We start from the raw sequence: 19,461 nt of genomic DNA on the forward strand, positions 1-19,461 counted from the left end.
TTAGCCCTAGGCCATAAACTGCCTAAGTATTTTTCTCTAGCTCTTGATAAAACTTGACCACTTGTTAACTGCACTCCATTAAAAACATTGATATCCATAAAAGTTGTTTTTTTAAAAATCATTTAAAATCATTAAAATTATGATATAATAGTTTACTCTAAAAATAAATTTTCTGTTATAGTATCTTTCCCCTTAATCACAGATTAGTTAAAAATCCTAGTTAATTGGAATAAAGATTTCTAGAACTAGCTTCATTAATAAATGATGGTGATAATCATAATAACAATAAAAAAAACAATAAAAGCCAACAGTCATTAAGCACTTTCTGTGTGCTAAGCCCTTTCATATCATCTCATTTAATCCTCACACCAACCCTGTTCTTATCTCTGTTTTATAGTTAAGGTCATTTATGAGCCATATGAACCATGCTCCTTATCTAGGAAGTGGCTTTCTTAAAAAAAAAAAAAAAGTTCAGGTGAGGCAATTAGAAAAGGGGGACATCATTCTAAATCACTGGAAGCTTTTCCCAATTAGCTGGAAAAAATTCTTCAGATAAATCTACCAAGCTGAAGAGAGAAAATTATTTTAAAAGGTTAGCAGAGAAGAATGGCCATCCCTGGAATTTTCTATCAGAAACACAGTTCACATCTTAGATGAGGCTAATAAGGTTTCTGAGCCCCCCTCCTCTTGGGAGATCTGAATGCTTGATTTATGCAAGCTGACGGAGGTCACATCGCTCCCCACTAGGGGGAAGGCACCACCCTGGGGTTTAGACTCAGACCCTCACTGTTCTCAGAGCACGGACCACCACGTACCATTCACAAAGTACTTGCAGTAGAATATGCTTGTAAATGAGATGCAGTGATTTCTGCCACCAAAAACTTGAGAAAATAAATGCAGCTATTTTCAATATTTTTGAAATAGTTTAAGATATTTTAAATGTGATGGATTGATTTTTAAGTTTTTTAAGAAACAGCTTGCCTGGTATAACCACATCTCAAAGGTGGTACATTCAATAGAGGAGCTTGGGTTCAGAGGTCTCGAAGGGATCCTGAATGACATTTAGTCCCACTGGCGTAGAGATGAGATAATAGACTCAGAGAAGGGAAATGACATTCCCAAGGACACACATCAGAACTTAGGAAGTCAACTCAAAGCTTTCTCTCCTGCTCTTTCACTACTCAAGCTGCCCTGGATATAACCCCATGTGCACATAGCCAAGCATGAAATTAGCAACACCCTCTGAACCGAGGAGATGATCTGGTGAGGTTCAAAAGTATTTGCCAACTTCCTCTTGACCATGATTTTAGCTACTTTTAGATGAAATAATAACTGATATTATGGAGATTTCAAAGCATTCAGTTAACATTTCATACCTAATATAGGTGGAGAAAGGAAGCAGAGAAAGATTAAATGGGTAAGGAATGGGGAAGGAACTATACTACAATAAACAGGTTATTCTAAAAGGCTTCAAGTCCTTGCTGTCTTCCAAAGCTGTGCCCAGATAGAGGCAGAGGCAAAATGATTTTTATTTCACATTTCCAGCCCAACTTCCTTTCCTGCACTTAGTCTATAAAATATATCGTATCGCACCAATGTTCATAGCAGCATTATTCACAACAACCAAAAGGAGAAAACAATCCAAAAGTCCATCAACAGATAAATCGATAAGCAAAATGTCACATATACACACAATGGAATATTATTCAGCCTTAAAAAGGAATGAAGTACTGATACACGCAACAACATGAACGAATCATGGAAATATTACACTAAATGAAAGAAGTCTGACACAAAAGGACACAAATTGTATAATTCCACTTATATGAAGTATGAAGAACAGGCAACTTCACAGAGAGTATAGTAGAATAGAGGTTATCAGGGCTGAGAGAAGTGGGGAATGGGGAGCTATTGTAAAATGGGTACAGGGTTTCTGGTTGGGATGATGGAAAAGTTGGGAAATGGTAGTGGTGATGGTTATAAAAGACTATAAATATACTTAGTGCTACTGAATTGCACATTCAAAGTCATTTAAATGGTAAATTTAATGTTATTCTACTATTTCATGTATATTCTGCTACAAAAAATTATCATATTGAAATCTGAATCAGATCCCTTTATTTCTCAATTGGAATTCCTAAACTTTATTTTGTTCATTTCTTGCCATTAAAGCCCAAATTTCTTCTCAAGACCTGTTTACTGTCAACAGCATCCTGGTCAATCTATGTATGCTTATACACAAAGACACGCATAGTCACACACAGGCCACTTTGTGTCTTGCAGTGACCCATCCATAAACATGTATCAACCCCAAGACCTTGTCGATAGCTCCAACAGGAAGGCCCATGGCAAGACTAATGCAACCAGCCTTGCTGGAAACCGACACAACAAAACACCCTGACAAACACCCTGTCGCAGTTCAACCCTGAAATTCCTCACCATGGGGAAATATATATATTTAGTATATGCAGATCTTTTCTATAAAGAAAACAGTATGCATATTCCAGAAAGACCACCAGGAACTGCTCACCCAAGTGTGCTCCACCAGACCTGTGAACAAAAAGATTTCAGCCCATACATGGCTTATTTGGTGAAGTCAGCAGTTGCAAGTTACACTGAACAGTGGGCGTCCTTAATGCAAATGCATATAATTAGGAGCTAAATCTTTGTACCTTTACAGGACAAAGGATATAATAAGCAGGATGTACCACTTGTGACTTCTAAGGAAAGGAGAGCTTTTCATTTTTCCTTAAAAGAATCCATTTCTCATGAGGCAAAGAGAATCTGAGAACAGGAGTCTTTTGAAATAGAAGCAGGGAGTTGGGGGGAAAGGATTTGAGTTTTGTGTGTCATAGTCATAATCCATCACCCAGACCTGAGAGTTGCCCATTCTGTGCCATATCATGTCCTTTACTCAACTTTAATTTAAAAATTTTCACAACTTCATCATCTTTGGTGGAAATGTTGCCGGTAGCCTGATAACCAAGTCCTGTAAGCGTTTAAAGATCTCAAGAGTTTGTGAAGAAAAATAATCTCTAGGGTTCCCTCCCATTGCCAACACACATGGACATTTAGCATAAATAAGCTGCCACTTGTAAGAAGTCCACTTGACATCACTCCCTCGTGTATCCTGAAGACACATGTCAAGATCACACTAAGATATTTAGAGGCAAACATCTTTAGAATAATGTTTTGTTCCCAAAGTGCTTAATTAGCAGAAACACTATGCTGGAGAACCGTCCTTGAATATGCAAGCATTTTAACCTCCATGTTAGTGTTTCTGAAGCACACATTTTCCTCCCACTGGATGGCCAGGAAATGATTGGGCACAGAAAACTCACTGTCTTAAGTGTTGAGCCACAAAATGAGTTCCATCTTTCCAAGCAGGTTTCACTGCCTTGCAGGGTGACATCCCCTTTTATGAGGGGGACCATTCTTTGGAGTCCAATGGCCTTTCCCCCATTCATTTTAGGTGACCAATGCTCCTGTGGCCTACTTAGGTCTGAACTCTTTCAACACTTCCCACCAACCTCTTCTGACCCCATGTGCCTTCCTCCCACTCCCAACTTAGGCCAGTCACATTTACAAGACATCAGTTAGTGAATCACAATTCAAATGAACCCATCCATTTGTTCAGCAGAAAGTGGCTTCTGGAATTGCTCCATTTGAAGCCCACAGGCCAGAGTTACATACGGCAGGCTTGCAAACATAAACAGGATATGATTTATTTATGATGACCATGTGTGTTCGATGCCTAGTTCAGTAGGCTGGGGCTTCACTACATGTCATGGTCTGGGATGACCCATGTACTCACTGTGTCCCATTTCATGGACCGTATTTCCATGCTGGGAAAAAGGAGATGGGCGACTGGCTGGGGGGCTGCACATACAGGTGCCACTAACCCTGCCCACCACATAACAATCTGTGACCAAATGCAAAGTGGGCCAAATGGAACTTGCTGCCAAGGTTTACCATGTACAATGGTTTTCAGTGGAGAGAGTGGAGAAGTAGCTGCTGGAATGACTGACCATGTGGGGTTCATTAAACTGTTGTGCATTTGCCCACCAGGAAGGCCGGGATGCTTGTGAAGGTAGCCCCACTCCTCATTTCAGAGATTTCAACCCCCCACCATTTGGCAATGGTGTTCCAAACGAGAATGGCACATAAGCATCAGAAGGTTCAAACGTGGGCTCCAGCTGAAGTGCAGTAAACTTCTGCCTTCAACAGTCTCCCCCCTTCACCCCCCCAGTTGTATTTATACTTTGAAAGAAGTTAACATGAAGCAGTAGTCACCTGGACGTGCTCAATTTTTGACAAGCCTTAGTCACTCTGTACCCAGCAGAACAATTCACATTATATTCGAAATCCTGTGAAGATTCTGCCACACATGCTAACACTAAAATGCCAGTAGCTCCACTTACCTTCTTTATTAAGCCTCATAACCTCCCTGCTTTTTCCACCCTCTTTTCCAGCCTCTTCTAAATCTACATCTGCAGATGAAAAAGAAAAGGAAAAAAGAAAATAAGGAAAAAAGGGGGGAAAAAGCCAAAGTCAAGGGGGGAGGGAGAGTGTTTATTTGCAAACAGATCGATATAAATACTGTATATGAAAATCTTTCAAAAATTGACAATGCAACATTTTCTCCCAAGTCCGGGTTTCCATCTACCTGGCCCAGATAGGTACCAAAAAAACTATGCAAGCAGCAACAGAGTAGCCTTTTAACCAGATAACACCGTGGGGCTGCGAAAGCCCACCCCGCGGGCTGCCACGGGGAGCCGGCACAGACAGACAGACAGACAGCCCTGGCAGCCGGGCCTCTCTGTGTGCATTGATGATCTGTCTCTGTGTGTATTTATTTAGAGAGAGAGGGAGAAGCATGGAGGACACCGGGGGCCACTCTCTCTCTCACACACACACTTTTTCCCAGTGGCTCTAGGTGAATGGAAAGGTTACAGGATAATAAAAGGAGGAGGAGGCGGTGGGGTTCTTACTGTCGGAGCAGTGTAATTTGGCGGCGTCGATCCAGGAGGACCAGGGTTTGCCCAGAAACGCCTCCGGACTGGGCACTTTGCGATCCAGTGTCGCCATTGCTCTTCCTTCTTGTTGCTTTTTCCCTGTTCCTTCGGCAGCAGCAGCCGAGAGACACGGGATTCGAGAACGCTCCGACGTCATCTTCGGAACGTTCCGACATTGAGTGCTCTGCGAGGGGGAGGGCGGGAGGCGGGAGGGGAGGAGGGCGGAGGAGGAGGGAGCGAGGAGGCGGCGCGGGGAGGAGGGGCGGCGCGGCTCGGCGCGGCTCGCGGCGCGGGCGGCCGCCGGGGGCAGCAGAGAGGCGCCCCGCAGCCCGCGCCCGCCCGCGCCCGCCCGCAGCCCGCCCGCCGCCGGCCGGGGAGGGCGCGCAGAGCGCCGCGTGCCGGGAGCCGGGCCGCCGGGATGCTGCGGCGCCGCGCGAGCCCGGGGCGGAGCGGCCGCGCAGGGCCGGGCGGGGGGCGCGGGCAGGTGCGCGGCCCCGGGCCGCAGGAAGGGTGGTCTCGCCCCCAGAGTTGCCGCCGGAGGACAGAAAGTTTTTGCGAGCAGCCCTTGCAGCGCGGCCCCCCTCTCGCCGGGTCCCTGTCGCCCACGGTGAGGCGCCCCTGCGGGGAGCCTGGCGGCTCGGTGGGGAGAAGCCGAGCAGGTTTGCGCCCCCTGCCCCCACCCCGAGCCAGGGCTGAGGAGACCCTGGTGGCCTCGCCTCCCAGCCGTCACCCTCCGCACCCCGTTTTCCCTTTCTCGGTGGACCTGGACCGTGCAGATTCTGCGGATGCCGCTGGGAGCTGACAGCAGTGGGTAAATGTGGATGTGCAAAGCAGGTGAGTTTGGGGCGAGAGGAGCCGCCTTCCCATTTCAGGCCGAGGGGCGTGCAAAACTCAAAACTCAGCGCCCCGGCGCCCCCGCGTTCCCTGCGCGGCGCGTGTCCCGGGCTCCGGGAAGCACTGCGTAGGCTCTGCTGCAGGGTCGCCGGCCGGAGGGCGAGTTCGCGGCTCTGCCAAGCTGGTGCTGGCGGGCCTAGCCCCTCCGCAGGTTCCAGCGCTCCCTACCGAGAGACGAGGTGGCCCGCATTGGCGCAGGCCACCTATGGCCAGGGATCTGGTTCCTGGGAGGATGCGCTTCTGGCGTAACTGCTCCAGCCAGCTCGAAAGGCAGTGCTCGATTTCCTCTGCTTTTGGGACGTTTAGTGCTTTAGTTTAAATCCCCCCACCCCCAAGGGTAGGCAACAAGACCTTAAAACGTCTTCTGTTATTTCTTTTTTTAAAAAATCCTTTTGTTTACGAGGAATTACTAAATTATATGGACACCCCACACAACACAATCGATGTATTTTTCCTCTCGCCCCAGCGCCCGTCTAGTCGCCGCCACTCCTGTTCCCCAGGTGCGCGCTTGCCCCTCAGCTGCGGCGCCCTGATTGGAAGTTGCCCGGTGCCCATTCAGTTCTGCCCTGGCTGTGCCATCGAATGTCCCTGCACTTGGCAGCCTGTGCCAGCGTCAGAGTGGGCGATGAAGGGGGAGCTGCAGATTTGCCTTCAGTTGTGATGTTTGTGTGAATGGGCTTGTTTATGTCAGCCCCAGATAAATCTCGTTTGCCTCTGCTCTATTTGGAAGGGTTCCCACATGGCTCAGTTGCCGCTGGGTGGAGAATTCCCATGTTGAGGATTGGTAGTGTGAACAGACGTTTATTACTCATTGACCTCTTATGATATGCCAGACAGTGCGCTTTGCATTTCCATCCATCCACCCATCTCAAGTCCACCAACACTGCCTGTCATGGAGCGGCTGCCCTACCCAGAGGTGGTCGGAGGAAACCCATCCCAGCCCTCACGGAGATGCGGTCTGGTGGTCTCTGGAAGAAGGAAGGTGTGAAACATCCACTCCGGAAAACAGGGCGCATGCACAGGAACTGGCCTGCGCAGTGAGTGGTGTGGCTCTCAGGGCTGTACCTGTTCATAGCAGGAACGGAGATCTATTAATAGCCATCAGAAAATGTGTGACAGGATGAGATCTGCTGCATCTTGGCAATTGGCAAGGATTTATAATGGTAAGATGAAGACTGGTCTTTGGGTGTGGGGAGTGAGGATGCCAGCAGTCTTCAAGTGGAGCATAAACACCGTGTGTTTGGGAGCTGAGGACAGTTTACCTGGGATGGTGAGTTGTTACCGGGGGCTGGGTGATGAGTTTGGAGAGCCAGGCCTGGGTCTGGACAGCACTGAATGGCAGCCTCAATAGTCTGGATTTTGTTTGACAATGGGGAGCCACTGAAGGGCATTCTGCATCATAAAGATAAGTTGAAAGTGTGACGTAGAAAGATTGGAGTATGGAGACTGGTTTGGAAAGTAGTGGGGCAATATTCCAGGTGTGAAGAGATGAGAGCTTGAGCTTTGGTCCTGCCATCCGTGCAGGTGGCGAAGAGGAGACAGGAGTGAGAGACCCTAGGAAGAAAGCACCCCATCAGAGGGTGTACTGTTTGGCAGGATTTGGGGAGAAAGGGGGCAGGAGGAGGGGAGAGTGCCCACAGGCGTAAATAATTGGATGCTGGAATATTTTCTCTTCCTCTTCTGCTCTCCTGTTTTTCCTCTATTTCTGATCTGTTTGGGTGTTTATTCCTTTATTGTTGTTCATGCAAGGAAGGTGTAGGCAGCTTCCAACATGGTCCACAGTCATCCCCACCTCCTGGTATTCGTGCTCTTGTGTGATCTCCTCCCCTTTAGTGTGGGCTAGACCTAGTCCCTTGCTTATAACAAATAGAATATAGCAAAAGCAATGGGATGTCACTTCTGAGATTAGCTTGCAAAAAGACTGTGACTTCTGTCTCACTCACTCTCTCTTGCTCTCCCTGGCTCTCTAAGGGAAGTCCACGGCCATGTGAGCTACCCTGTGGAGACTCCCATGTGGCAAGGAACTGAGGGAAGCCTCTGGCTCACAGTTAGTGAGAAACTGAGGTCCTCAGGCCTACAGCCCAGCCAGTGGGAAGTGGGATCCTGCCAATAGCCACCTGAGTGAGCCCACTTGCTGGGAGTTAGCCACTTGAGCTTCCAGAATGCAGTCTCCTCTCCTGGGAGCCACTATAAACCCACTAAAAAAAAAAAAAAAAAAAAAAAAAATCAAAGATAGCTGAGTGTGGTGTGGCCTGTAGTAGTCCCATCTACTAGGAAGGCTGAAGTGGGGGCTTCCCTTAAGCCTGGGAGTTCGAGGCCAACCTGGACAACATAGTGAGACCACCTCTCTCAAAAAAGTGACTTATTACCAGAACAGAAGTCAGGGTACCTCAGTTACAGAGAAACGAGTCAATAGTTCCATATTGTAACATGAGCTTACTTCCCCAGCTGAGTCTCTCGGGTGGAGGTTATTATACAAGACTCTAAAGATGGTATGATAGCCGAAATATTAATTCCCTCTAGTTGAGACAGTGTTACTTGGCAGCATAATAAAGCATGGGCTGGATTCTAAACTTGATTTAGCATCTCTGCAAAAGAAGACTTTGTAGACATGCCTTGTTTAATTGGTAACAGAATACATATACGTTGTTGCAGTTAGAGTTAGCTAGAGTGTAATGTAGAGTTTCTTCTACTCTAAAGCCTTCCACAGTTTCTCCACTGACTATAGAGATAAGAACACTAACTTTGTGAGACTATAAACCACTTAAGACTTTGTTGGATAACATAGCTGTCAATTAAATTGCATAACTGGGAGCTAGAGAATAACAAAAGCATTGCTCATCAAACTACTAGACTTTTACACTTGACTTTGGGTGGAAATCGAGGCCAGTGGAAGTAGTGTTCAAGTTTACAGGGTGCATCTGTGTTATCATATACGTATCTTTCCTCATATGTCAACTATGTATGGCAAATTTATTATAGATTTGGATTCCTTTAGGCAGTAAATAATTACAAATACTGTTAGAGACAACAAAATCTTATGCATTCTTAATAAGAATAAAGTGACCTGTAAAACAGTAATTTAAAGCACGTTAGTATAATGGCTACATGATAAAACTATCTAGCAAAGGCATGAAGCCCTCTCTTTCCCTCATGATTAATGTTTAGGAAGATAAAATGGACATAAATATTTTTATTGTTTTATTATCTTTCTCAGAAAAATGACAGAGTGGTTGGTTTAATTAAAAAGGAGACTTCCATAGACCAAATAAAAAAAAATCTGTTCTACAGAGATGACAATGGAAAATACCTATTTAATTTGAATAACACCTGGTTCTGTAGAAATGTGCATCTCATATGCATCCTGCACTCACTTAGTCTGATTCATGTGCTGTTTCACCCCATTATTGAAAAGAAGAGAAGAGGGAATATTAGCTCTCTCATTTGAGGATATTAAACTCCTGCTGGGGTTGAGGCACTGCGTGAGCACCCTACTTCCTACCTAGACTGTTGGGAGTTACCTGGAGGCAGCAAGGAGAAAATGACATGTTCCATTAAAATGAGGCATCCCAGAATTGTTTGATGTTCTTTGCCTTAATTGAATCCATCTATCCCATCTGCCACTCTTCTCTCTAAATTTATTTCCCTAACCTACTCTCTCTGAGAATTGTAATTTTGGGGGAAATTTGTTACATACGTTGTTACCTTTTATAAAAGCTCTCCGCATCTGGAGGGCAGGTGTGCCGTCTACTTTGCCTTGTTAGACAACTTTGCCTGCCTCTTTCCTGCGTGTCACATGCTGATGGATTAAAATCAGGACTGGGATAAAAGACCCCCAGTAGCAACAGAAGTAGGAAAGAAAATAGAAATTCCAGGCGTTTCCTTATTTGGTTTCCATATAGAGCCCTAGCCATGTGTCAGGTCTGGATATGGACTCTATTAGGAAGTATAACTACAAAAACATGAAAGTTGCATTCTGATGGGGGCAGAAAATCTGAAATATGAGTGTGTTATCTTGAGGTAAAGCTGCCTTAAAACTCCCGGCTGTTCATCTCTGACTTTGGTCACTCTGGGCTCCCTGGAACCACTCCGATGCTGTAAGTTGGGGAGACTTCTGTTCCCCAGGACATGGCAGGGCCAGGCCCATTCCTAACCACTGCCTTTTCTCAAAGGTTAGACAGCAGAGGCCATACCTTCTCTTTACCATTGTTGTAGGAATCACTTTTGGTCCTTAACCTAAACACAAATAAATATAACATTATGTACACATATTAATTTGACCGAAGCCCACCCACCATTTAATAAGGTTGGGGAGGCAGTACAGGGTGGAGGCCAGAGCACAGCCTTGACATTGGCAGGTGTGGAATTAGAACTGCCCTTAAGCCATTTGCTAGAGAACCTGCCTTAATCCATCAGAATCTCAGTTTCCTCGTCTCTTAAATGGGCACTAGGCCCTTCTCTTGGGATTGTTGTGAGGATTAAGTGAGATTCTGGGTACTGGGCCCCGGGTGTAGGACTTGGCACACAAGATCGGCAGGACTTGGGCAATTGGCTAAGTGTTCACTGTGATTATTACTTTAGTTGCAATGCGCCGTTTAGACAGCAGCTGCCAGTCAGAAACAGGCAGACACTCTGATGCTAGGAGTGGCTCATACGGTTGCTTCTGACAACCATCCTTCTGCTTAGAAAGGAAACTAAAGTGTCTCTCTCTTTTACATGGAGCTACTGCCCTGCATCAATTGTGCAGAGACCTCTGTCTGAAACTTCTGCCCAATACGCATCTTGACATGTACATCACGGTAGAGTCAATATCCTTTTGTTTAGGAAAGACCCTAAAAGACCATTTTGTTATAGAGAGGAGTCACAAAATCCAGTTTGGTTGCCGGCAAAGCTGCTTGTGCATAATGATGTAAATAATTGTCTGAAAACTAAGCAGAGTGGAATTTCTGCAAATTATTCTTTTCTTTGAAAATTAAATTATTCTTTTCTTTGAAAATTTTATTTTTTTTCTGTAAAAGAAACTCAATAGTGGATTTTTAATTGGCCAATTCATTTCTTTCTATTTTTTTTTTTTTTTTTTAGTAGAGACGGGGCCTCGCTCTTGCTAAGGCTGGTTTCAAACTCCTGACCTTGAGCGATCCTCTTGCCTCGGCCTCCCAGAGTGCTAGGATTATAGGTGTGAGCCACTGCGCCCAGCTCAAATTTTAAAAATCATGTATAACATAGTAAAACAGTAGACATGAGGGATAAATTCCCATTGCATATCCCCTCCAAAGTAGTCACTCCCCTACCCTCAGGTCTGAAGGCATTTTTCATGCCATTTTCTATACATCTACCTACATATATCTCTGTCATTACAGGTGTAGATGATATTGCTGCGTGGGTTTTTTTTTTCCTTTTTAATGTGAATAACATCATTTTGTGGACATTTTCCTATAACTTTTGTTTCATATATGCTGTTACATGTCATCACATTACATTTTCATGACATATGGAAATAGTTCTTTCTTTTTGACTGCTGCATGGTATTTTAGAAAATGTTCCAGAATCTATCTATTACCTTATTGATGGACATTTAGGTTTCTGGTTTTTACAAAAAATAGGTGGTCAAAATAATTTATACACACACACACACACACACACACACACACACACACACATACACACATACACACACACACACTCTTTCCAGGCTGATGAGGGATATTACTACCCAGAGGTAGAATTGTTGGGTATGTACACTTTTTATTTTAATAGTTCTGCCAGATTGTCTTCTGCAGTAACTTACTAATTCACACTTCCACTAGTAGTATGGAAATGTACCCGTTTCCTCACTCCCTAATTAATGCTCAACATTTTCAAACCTTTTAATTTTTGCCTATATTATGAGTAAAAATACCATATTTAATTTTTATATATTTTTAAATTTTAAATATTTAATTTTTATTTCCCTCATTCCTAGAGTATTTTTGAGCATTTTTTTCTTAAGTTCATTGTATCTGTACTCTGTAAATTGCTATTAGTATCTTCTAATGATTCGTCATTGGTATTTTTAGATCTTCTTATTGATTTGTAGGAATTCTCTGTCCGTTCTAGATTTGGATCTTTTGTCTGTTTGAAAATAATGTAATTTTCCAGCTTGTTGCTTTTCTTCTTTTAACCTTGTTGGTGGCACCTTTCCCACACACATTTCTTTCATTTAGATGCAGTTGACGTTTCAGACTTTTCCTTGAGGCCTTTTGTTTTTTGTGTCTTGCCTGAGAAGACCTGCTCTTCCCCAAGGTCATGAAGTATTTTCTTGTATTTTCTCTTTGTGCTTTTATACATTTTTGTCTTTACATTTAGATCTCAGAATCTTTTGGTTAGTGATGTGAGGTAAAAATAAATTAATTTTTGATCTTTTTCCAAACAGTTACCATTTATCCCCAGACCCATATGTTGAATAGTTTATCCTTTCTGTAGAGATCTATCACATACTCACTTCCCAAACACAGGGGTCTATTTCTGGGCTCTCTTTTCTGCCGCATTATTTGAACTGTTTTTTTTTTTTTCTGTACCAATTAATTCCTCTTTTTATTAATATAATATGCATTGTGGTTTTTAAAAAATTTCTATTATAGATTTAGTAAATTCTATCTCTAGAAAATATGTTTTATTCCTAAGAAGTGTGTTATACATGTGTTGTTCAGCATTTGCCACAGGACACTTCATGACGGAGACTGGGCTGTGTTAGGAAGATCGCCCGCCGGAATCTGAACCTCGCTTTATGGCCATCGACCTGCCTGATGACAGCCAGCTTGGATCTTAGCGAAGCTTCCCCTCAGGTGATTTCCAAACCAGATACCTCAGAGTTAGGGAAATGGATTATTGAGATGTATTGTTTTCAAAGTATCTAAGACCAACGCTTTTGAGGGGTGGTTGGGAATTTCCTTCAGTGATATGGACACTCCCATCTGTCTGTCATCCTGGAAGGTAGAAAATGGAGCCATGGACAGTGCAGGCTGGGGAGAGGGAGAAAGCAGCCTGAGACAGGGGCTGGGCCCCCAAGCGTCCAGAGAGGAAAGGACTGAAGGTCAACTCAGGTGGTGGGAGAGAGGCAGGTACACCTTGTGGGCTGGGAGCTGGGCCAGGCAGCCCCTGGTAGGAGGCCTATCTGGGACAATCTAGGTGTAGCTCTGGAATCCCTTAAACCCAGTACTCAGTTGTAAGGTTTTCTGTGTTGTCATTTCTTTTGTATCACCCGTGTTTTTGTTAATTGACCTGGCCTTGGATAACTGCTGTGGAGAACTAAGTTATGGGTTTATATGCCCATGGGAGCCACAGCAGGAAGCTTAAAAGTATCCAGCTTGACTTCATGGCAGCCCTGGGTGGTAACAGCACCTTTATTCAATAGAAGGTGGCAGTGCTGGGGCCCCAGGAGGTGGCCAGCTACCAAGAAGTGAGGAGAGGGAGTTGCCTCCGGTCAGCCCTCACAGTCCCTCTCCCCTCCCCCAGCCCTAGCTCCGAATACCCTCCAAAGGAGGAAATCCTGGGAGGGAGAGGCCAGAGTTAGAGTTTGGATTTTATTTATGTGACAGGAAATAGAAACCTTGAACCTTTAAAGTCACAACACAGTCATAGTAGAACTTAAAGTCCAGGTGTCCTTTGGTTGGTGGCCAGCTAGCTCCTTTCCAAGAATGATGCTAAGGACATAAATGTAAATTTCCATGTAGCCCAGTGTTTTTCAACCTTATGCAATTTTGCCAGCCCCTCCTCTGAGAGGACATTTGCCAAGGTCTGCAGGTATTTGCTGTTGTCCTTCCTGGGGGGGTGAGGGTGCTACTGACATCTAGTGGGTAGAAGCCAGGGATGCCGGTTAACTTCCTGCAGTGAGGTGCACAGGACAGCCCCACCCCCACCCCACGGAAGCAAAGATTTACTTGGGTCAAAATGATGGTGATGGGATTGAGAAACCCTGATCAGGCCAATTAATTTTAGGTTTTCTTTTTCATTTGCAGGTAATGAATGCCTAACCCTCAGCAACTACTTGGCCATTGTGGGCTTCCTTGCTCACACAGACATCTAGCAAGAAATCCTGGTGGGGGCTGTGAAATCCATCATCACCACCAAAAAACCCAAGGTCTTTCCACTTTCAATATATGAAGACCCAAATTATATTATTGGATGGATGGTATTTGTAGACTCAAAGAGAATGTGAGCTCTCTTATAGATATAATTATTATGTGATAATCAAGTAATGTGGGCTTGTCTTTCTTATCATTTGAATCATTTACAGACTGTAGCTTTCCAGACTGTAGCTTTCCTACTCCAGTGAGAAGGCTGACCAGGGCTAAGACACTGATGCTAGATAGTTTTTGAATATTCTCAATTTATAGATGATAAAATTGATGGTCAGAGGGAAAGTAAAATAAAGCATGGCTCCCTCTCACTGGTTTCTTATATTCCTAAGTTATCAAACACCTGGCCCTCACTGTTGCATAGGTTGTGTCCTGCACAATTATACCACTTCTGAGGGATCACCATTCAAATCACAGACATCATATATTTATTATGACAGATGGCCATAAAATGGCTCATGCTAACAAATTCAGGAATATAACGACTTTTCTAACAGATGGAAGTAAAGTTTCTTGAAGAAAGTGTACCTTTTCCTAATGCTCACTAAGGTGCTGGGTGGACTAGCAGAAGGAATGTTGTTATTGGCGACTCTTTGTATTTGTTACCAATTCAGCTGAGAGTTTTACTTCTTGATGAAATAGGAGTCACCCTGTCTTGCTGCTATGTGTGATTAGATGTCAGTATTTTAGAGTGATACAGATTACAGGTAATGCATTTGAGTTGGCAGATTTTCCAAGATACCTCTTGTGTATGAGAAATACAGTGTCTTGTCACAGAGTAAATAACATGGCCTTGGTATCTAATTTTGGTTGTTCACACTTCAGTTAGGGCTTAAGTCATCCTAAGTTTGGCTTGGAGAAAGAGACATGGACGTGTATATCAGTTTAGTAAATTTGGCATCAAGGAAATACAAAGAATGTTTCAATTACAGATTGACCCATGATTGATTTATTATAGCAATGCGTGTTGCTTAGGTTGTGATCGATCCAAAGTCATGACAGGTGCTGGACTCTTAGGAGGGTGGGGGCAAATGTTGGGAAATTGATCAATGACGAGCTCCGCATTGGCCCTCTACAGGGAGAATCACAAGTGAAATATTGTAGGATGGGAGTGATAGTATTGCACGTGTTAAGGCAGCCTGACCAAACTTCCATCCCTCGTACCTATGCAGCCACCTTTAACATAGGGGATGCTACTGTGCAACACAGCTGCTCTGTTCTAACTTTGTTCTGAATGTTTAGTGTGTATCATTTCATGGTGTTTTAAGGGGGGAAAGGCCTCCCCAGTTGCTTCAGTGGAGAAAGCTTTAATTTTTTCCACTTGTGGAAATACCCTGGTATTTAGGGACTTTGGCTAATTAAATCATTGTTTCTTATAATGCTTAGTAACTACCCCAATTTGAGTTGGAGGTGGTACATAAAGGAAGTACAAGCCCTCTTTTATAATCAGAATAAGAGAGGTTGACAGACTTACCTTGGCTGGGTGTGTGCCAAGTGCCACGTGGTATAGACTGAGAGCAGTTGCTTCTCATGAGGGGCCTACAGTTTAGTTTGAGGGAGCTGTGTGTGCAGTCAATAATCGGGCAACAGGATAGCCTGTGAGAAGGTGCTGATCTGAAGTGCGGGTAATAAATGTCACAGGAGGCTGAGCAGGACAGGTTGCTGTGGTGGGCAGGGAAGGCCGGGGACAGGAGAAACTTGAGCCGGGCAATAAAAGGCAGGGAGGATATAAATAGTTGGTGGGCAGAGTGACCCAGCCCTGAGGGATGGGAACAGGGGCCCTCTTAAGTAGGAGCCTGAGGTCACATAGATAATAGTTCCTGATATAAAGCCCTTAGTGGAGATCAGGTAAGTCTCAGGGAGTGTGGAATCAAGAAGAATTTAAAAGAGTTGCACAGTGTTTCCAAGATTAAAATCTGCACTGTGAGATAACGTAGCGAATAATACAGTGTGTTCTCAGTCAAGTGGTATAGTTCTTGGAGAAATACTTTTTATCAAGAACAAATCTCCAAAATTAGGGCTCTGATGATCCAAATGAGCTAATTAGGTGAGAAAGATGAACTTTTCAAGATTCTTTAACCATCTGGTAGGCATGTTTAGAAACTACACCCAATCGTACTGATAAAAACGTGTCTCTATGTTTGTGGTCTGCCCTCTAACACTCCGGCACTGGCTCATTTTCAGAGACGGGGTCAGCAAAACCTGCATTTTAAGTAGGCTGACCAGACCGCTGAGCTTGCCTAGGGAGTCCTAGAGTATGCTGATCGTCCCACTAAAATTATTAATAGATTCCTCTTTCAGACTCAAAAGTGTCCTGGTTTAGATGATAAATTATATGACTACCCTAGTTCTAAGTGAGGCACTTTGGACTTTTTTGTTTACTCTGTGAATCCTCAGTGGCCGAAAGGCATGCTCCTGGCTTAGGGCTGTTTGCCTATGTGTGCATCCCGTCTTTTTGAAATGGCCGTAATTTTTTCCTTGCATAGAAAGCAACTGTTGCAAAATATTCAGAAGAAAATAAAAGGTATAAATAAAATCATTATCATAAACCTAGAAATAAGGGTTAATATTTTAATATATATGCATGTATATATCTATGTTTCTCTATATATTATTTTCCAATGATATATTTATATACTTTTAGGTTCCCACTCTCCAAACCAAGCCATTTTATATATATAATAAATATATATTTATATATTATACATCTAGAACTATATAACATAGTCGATATAGATCAATATAATCACTTTTTAGTAATCACTTTTAAAGACTGTATCTAGTGAATGGTTGTTCTTAAAGTATAATATATATTTAATTCTCAATTTGGGACATTTAGGTTGTTTCAATTTTTTAAATATATTATTGACAGTGCTGTAATGGATATGTTGTGTAGCTAAACCTTTTTGCACATCCATGATTATTTCTTTAGGATGCTTTTCTATAAATGAAATTACCAAGTCAAAGGGGATATGCATTTAAAATTTTGAAATCGACAAACTTCGCCAAAGTGTAGGAGAATTCCCACGTCTTCATAGCCTCAATGTGTGCTATATTCATCGTTCTTTTTCATTTCATTCTGAGGACAGAATTTCAGTTGTGTCTCTGATTATTGATGATTTATATTTCTTTTTTGTAAATTGCCCATTTTTCTATTAGGGTGTTCAACTTTCACTTATTGAATTGTAAAAGCTCTTTATATATTAAATAAAATAAACTTTATTTATGATTGATTTATATGTGGATTCACAAGTTTTTAATTTTTTTGCAGTTATATCTGTCAGTCTTTTCCCTCATAGAGTTACATACTTTTTTAAAGGATCAGATTTACAAATAAAATTAACCTGTGAAATGCTCAGAATATTATCTGATGCTCTCAAACATCTTGAGCTCCTTGTTTCAAACTTTATAGTATGGGCATTGTAGATAGAAGAGGTATAATTTTGTTGCCATTTCTGTTGTTTAGAAAATCTCTTAGAAGGAATTTAGTCAGTTTACAAATTCACAGAGAAGTCACTGCAAGTAAGAACTAGTGATGTGCATTCTTTTCCTTGACCACAAAACATATGTGCCTCCATTCTTGTTGAAGGCTATATTGGGAGTTAGAAGGGATTAGTTTGTTTGGAATTTTGCTGAGTGTATCATATTGTCCCACTGATGTACTTTATAATAGCACTGATGTGTTCTCAGGAAAACTGTGGCACCAACCCAAGATTCTAATCCATAGTCAAGAAAATGCCACAGCCGGTTGTAGCTACCCAAAGCAAGCAACTTTCCCTGGAATGGTGTCCCTGGGCTTCATGGCAGAGTTACTACACCATGGTAAGGAGGGCATGCCAGGCAAATGCACGTTCAGTTCTAGCTGGGACCATTGCTGGGGAGCTGGCATCTGGGCTCCTGCGTTGCTGTGCTGGGTTGAACCACATGGGAGCCTCAGACACTCCCTCTTTGTCGTTGTTAGATCTGAGCCTCCTACTTTCTCCTGGGCCCTCTCAGTGCTTCCACTAGGAGGTCCCATTCCCCCACCTACAGACCTTATGCTAGTCCGCTTGGTTGTCCTCGGCCCCACCCACTTCCATCAGAGAACCTTTTCTTGCAGGGCAAGGGAGGGGAGGTCTTGAGCACCATCTGAAGCCGAGTGTAAGGTTGACGACCACCACTGCCATGATGCTGAGACAGGGCAGCCTCCCTCTGCTCTTGGCTTTCAAAGCCTCTTCCCGTTCTCAGCAAAGGGACTGTGGGGTCCCACCCAGGTGCAGTCCCAGGGTGCCAAACCCCACGAACTGATGCCTTCCCAAGAGAACTCCATCATGGGTGGGGGTCTGGGGAGGGGGCCCAATATTCCATATCAGTAGGTCTTTAGTCACTGATTACTCCCTGGTTGACGAGGAATTATTAAAGAGCAATAAATTTAATAACTAGAATAACCTGCTCCAACAGCAGGGCACCAGGTTTATGATACGACTCTGGGGGCCAGGCTAGGGGTTAGACAATAGTTTTTGCTATGAAATGACCCTGTTGTGGGTTTGAGTGGCCCCTCTCAGATGCTATACTTGTGTATGAAGTGCATCAGCAGTCCCCTCTGGGGAAGATAAACTAATTTCCTTCCTATTCGCTGCCATTTGGTCTCCCTCTTCCCATCCTCCTATTCAGTTATCACAATAGCCAAAGAACTCATTTGACTACAATATGATCCTCCTCAGAGTGCTGGGGGAGAGAGAAATCAAATACTAGCAAAGCCCAAACCCTCTTTTGAGCAAGGCTCACTTGCAAATCACATCAGTCTTGTCACCTGGTCACTAATCCTCCACCCTTCCCATGGGTATTGGCCGCATGTCAGAAGGCCTCCCCTTAGGAGGAGCTTCCCCATTCCCCAAACCCCTCTGGCCTCTCCAGGGTCTGTGACTGGGGAGGCCAGTTTTACTAAAGGGATTATAGGCCCATTCTTTTCTCTCTTTGAGGACTGGGTTGGAAAATGGAACAATATCTTCTATTCATTCAAGAAGCATTTACCAACCTCAGGTGGAAAAGAGAAATTCTGGACACATTATATGTCTCAATTTTGCAAAAGCATTTCGCAAAGTCGCTAATGATCATCTGTTGGAGGCTGAGTGGTGTCCCCCAAAGATATTCAGGCCGTGATCCCTGAAATCTATGAATGTTACCTTATATGGTAAAGGCTTTGCAGAGGAGATTAAGTTAAGAACCTTGAGTTGGAGGGATTATCCTGGATTATCCAGTCCGGTTCCTAAATGCCATCACAGGTATCCTTATGTAAGAAGGCAGCAGAGAGAGATTTTATGATGCACACAGAGGAGAAGGCAATGTAAACGTGGGGCAGAGGAAGATGCAGAGATGCTGGCCTTGGAGACTGGAGTGATGCAGCCGTAAGCCGAGGCATGCCGGCAGCCAGCAGAAGCTGGGAGAGGCAGGGA

At 43.8% G+C, this 19,461-nt stretch overlaps 1 protein-coding gene and 1 long non-coding RNA gene across 9 annotated transcripts in view; one reads left to right on the top strand and one right to left on the bottom strand.

Annotated features, from left to right (window-relative positions):
- ATXN7L1 (ataxin 7 like 1) overlaps window positions 1-5,213 on the bottom strand; it is a 231,046-nt gene extending 225,833 nt beyond the window's left edge. For 5 of the 8 annotated variants that reach the window (XM_012746554.2, XM_012746549.2, XM_012746571.3 and 2 more), the window contains exons 1-2: window positions 4,992-5,199; window positions 4,422-4,490 (exon numbers count right to left, since the gene is read on the bottom strand). In XM_012746554.2, coding sequence (XP_012602008.2) covers window positions 4,422-4,490; window positions 4,992-5,172 — 250 coding nt within the window. In that variant the 5' untranslated portion in view covers window positions 5,173-5,199. Of the gene's footprint in view, window positions 1-4,421; window positions 4,491-4,991 lie in introns of all 8 variants that reach the window. The other 3 variants (XM_012746581.2, XM_012746576.2, XM_076006509.1) reach the window with 2 other exon arrangements.
- Window positions 5,214-5,464: 251 nt separating this feature from the next.
- On the top strand, window positions 5,465-17,263 carry LOC105861169 (uncharacterized). The gene is made up of 3 exons (XR_001149461.3): window positions 5,465-5,849; window positions 12,599-12,733; window positions 13,907-17,263. It is a non-coding gene; the product is annotated as an uncharacterized LOC105861169 (long non-coding RNA).
- The last annotated feature ends 2,198 nt before the right edge of the window (window positions 17,264-19,461 follow it).

The sequence above is a fragment of the Microcebus murinus genome, chromosome 9 (assembly GCF_040939455.1).
Source record: "Microcebus murinus isolate Inina chromosome 9, M.murinus_Inina_mat1.0, whole genome shotgun sequence".
Classification (NCBI taxonomy): Eukaryota; Metazoa; Chordata; class Mammalia; order Primates; family Cheirogaleidae; genus Microcebus; species Microcebus murinus.